Genomic DNA, 546 nt, shown 5'->3' on the forward strand with positions numbered 1-546 from the left:
TGAGAGATCCATATGGAGTCCTCTGTACATTCCTCATCGCTTGGGCATGGCACTGTGGTTACAGAAGGCTGGTTTTCAAGTTTCAAGTTTTAAAATCTTCAAGACCCTCCAGCATCATCTGTTTAAAACATAAGAAATACCAAAGTGTTTCAGTTCACTAAAAATTGTATCAGGATTTGTTTCAGAAACTGCCTCACATGCTGATAATTCTGAAAACTTTCCATGAAAGGAACAGCAGCCACTGTCTAGAAATGGCCTTGCTGAGCTATATATAAGTACTGCCAAGGACCAAGCCAATGTATGTGTGAGACCTATGGAAATATCTACCCATGCACTTCAGTGCTGTTTTCTGGTAGAATCAAGTCAGTATTTTCATCACAGAGGCAGTAATAGCCTATTTATGTATTGATATGAAATGATAGCTCAGGCCTAGTGGTGGTGGTACACGCCTTTAATCTCAGCACCTGGGAGGCAGAGGCAGGCAGATTTCTGTAAATTCAAGGCCAGCCTGGTCTACAGGACAAATTCCAGGATAGCCAGGGCTGC

General features: G+C 42.5%; 1 protein-coding gene across 6 annotated transcripts in view; it reads right to left on the minus strand.

The window, feature by feature from the left end:
• Nucleotides 1-6: 6 nt before the first annotated feature.
• Fam118a (family with sequence similarity 118 member A) overlaps nucleotides 7-546 on the minus strand; it is a 27,904-nt gene continuing 27,364 nt past the window's right edge. For all 6 annotated transcript variants that reach the window (XM_005354407.3, XM_013348812.2, XM_026782720.1 and 3 more), the window contains one exon: nucleotides 7-118. In XM_005354407.3, coding sequence (XP_005354464.1) covers nucleotides 99-118 — 20 coding nt within the window. In that variant the 3' untranslated portion in view covers nucleotides 7-98. The remainder of the gene's footprint in view (nucleotides 119-546) is intronic.

Source organism: Microtus ochrogaster, chromosome 15 (assembly GCF_000317375.1).
Source record: "Microtus ochrogaster isolate Prairie Vole_2 chromosome 15, MicOch1.0, whole genome shotgun sequence".
Lineage (NCBI taxonomy): Eukaryota > Metazoa > Chordata > Mammalia > Rodentia > Cricetidae > Microtus > Microtus ochrogaster.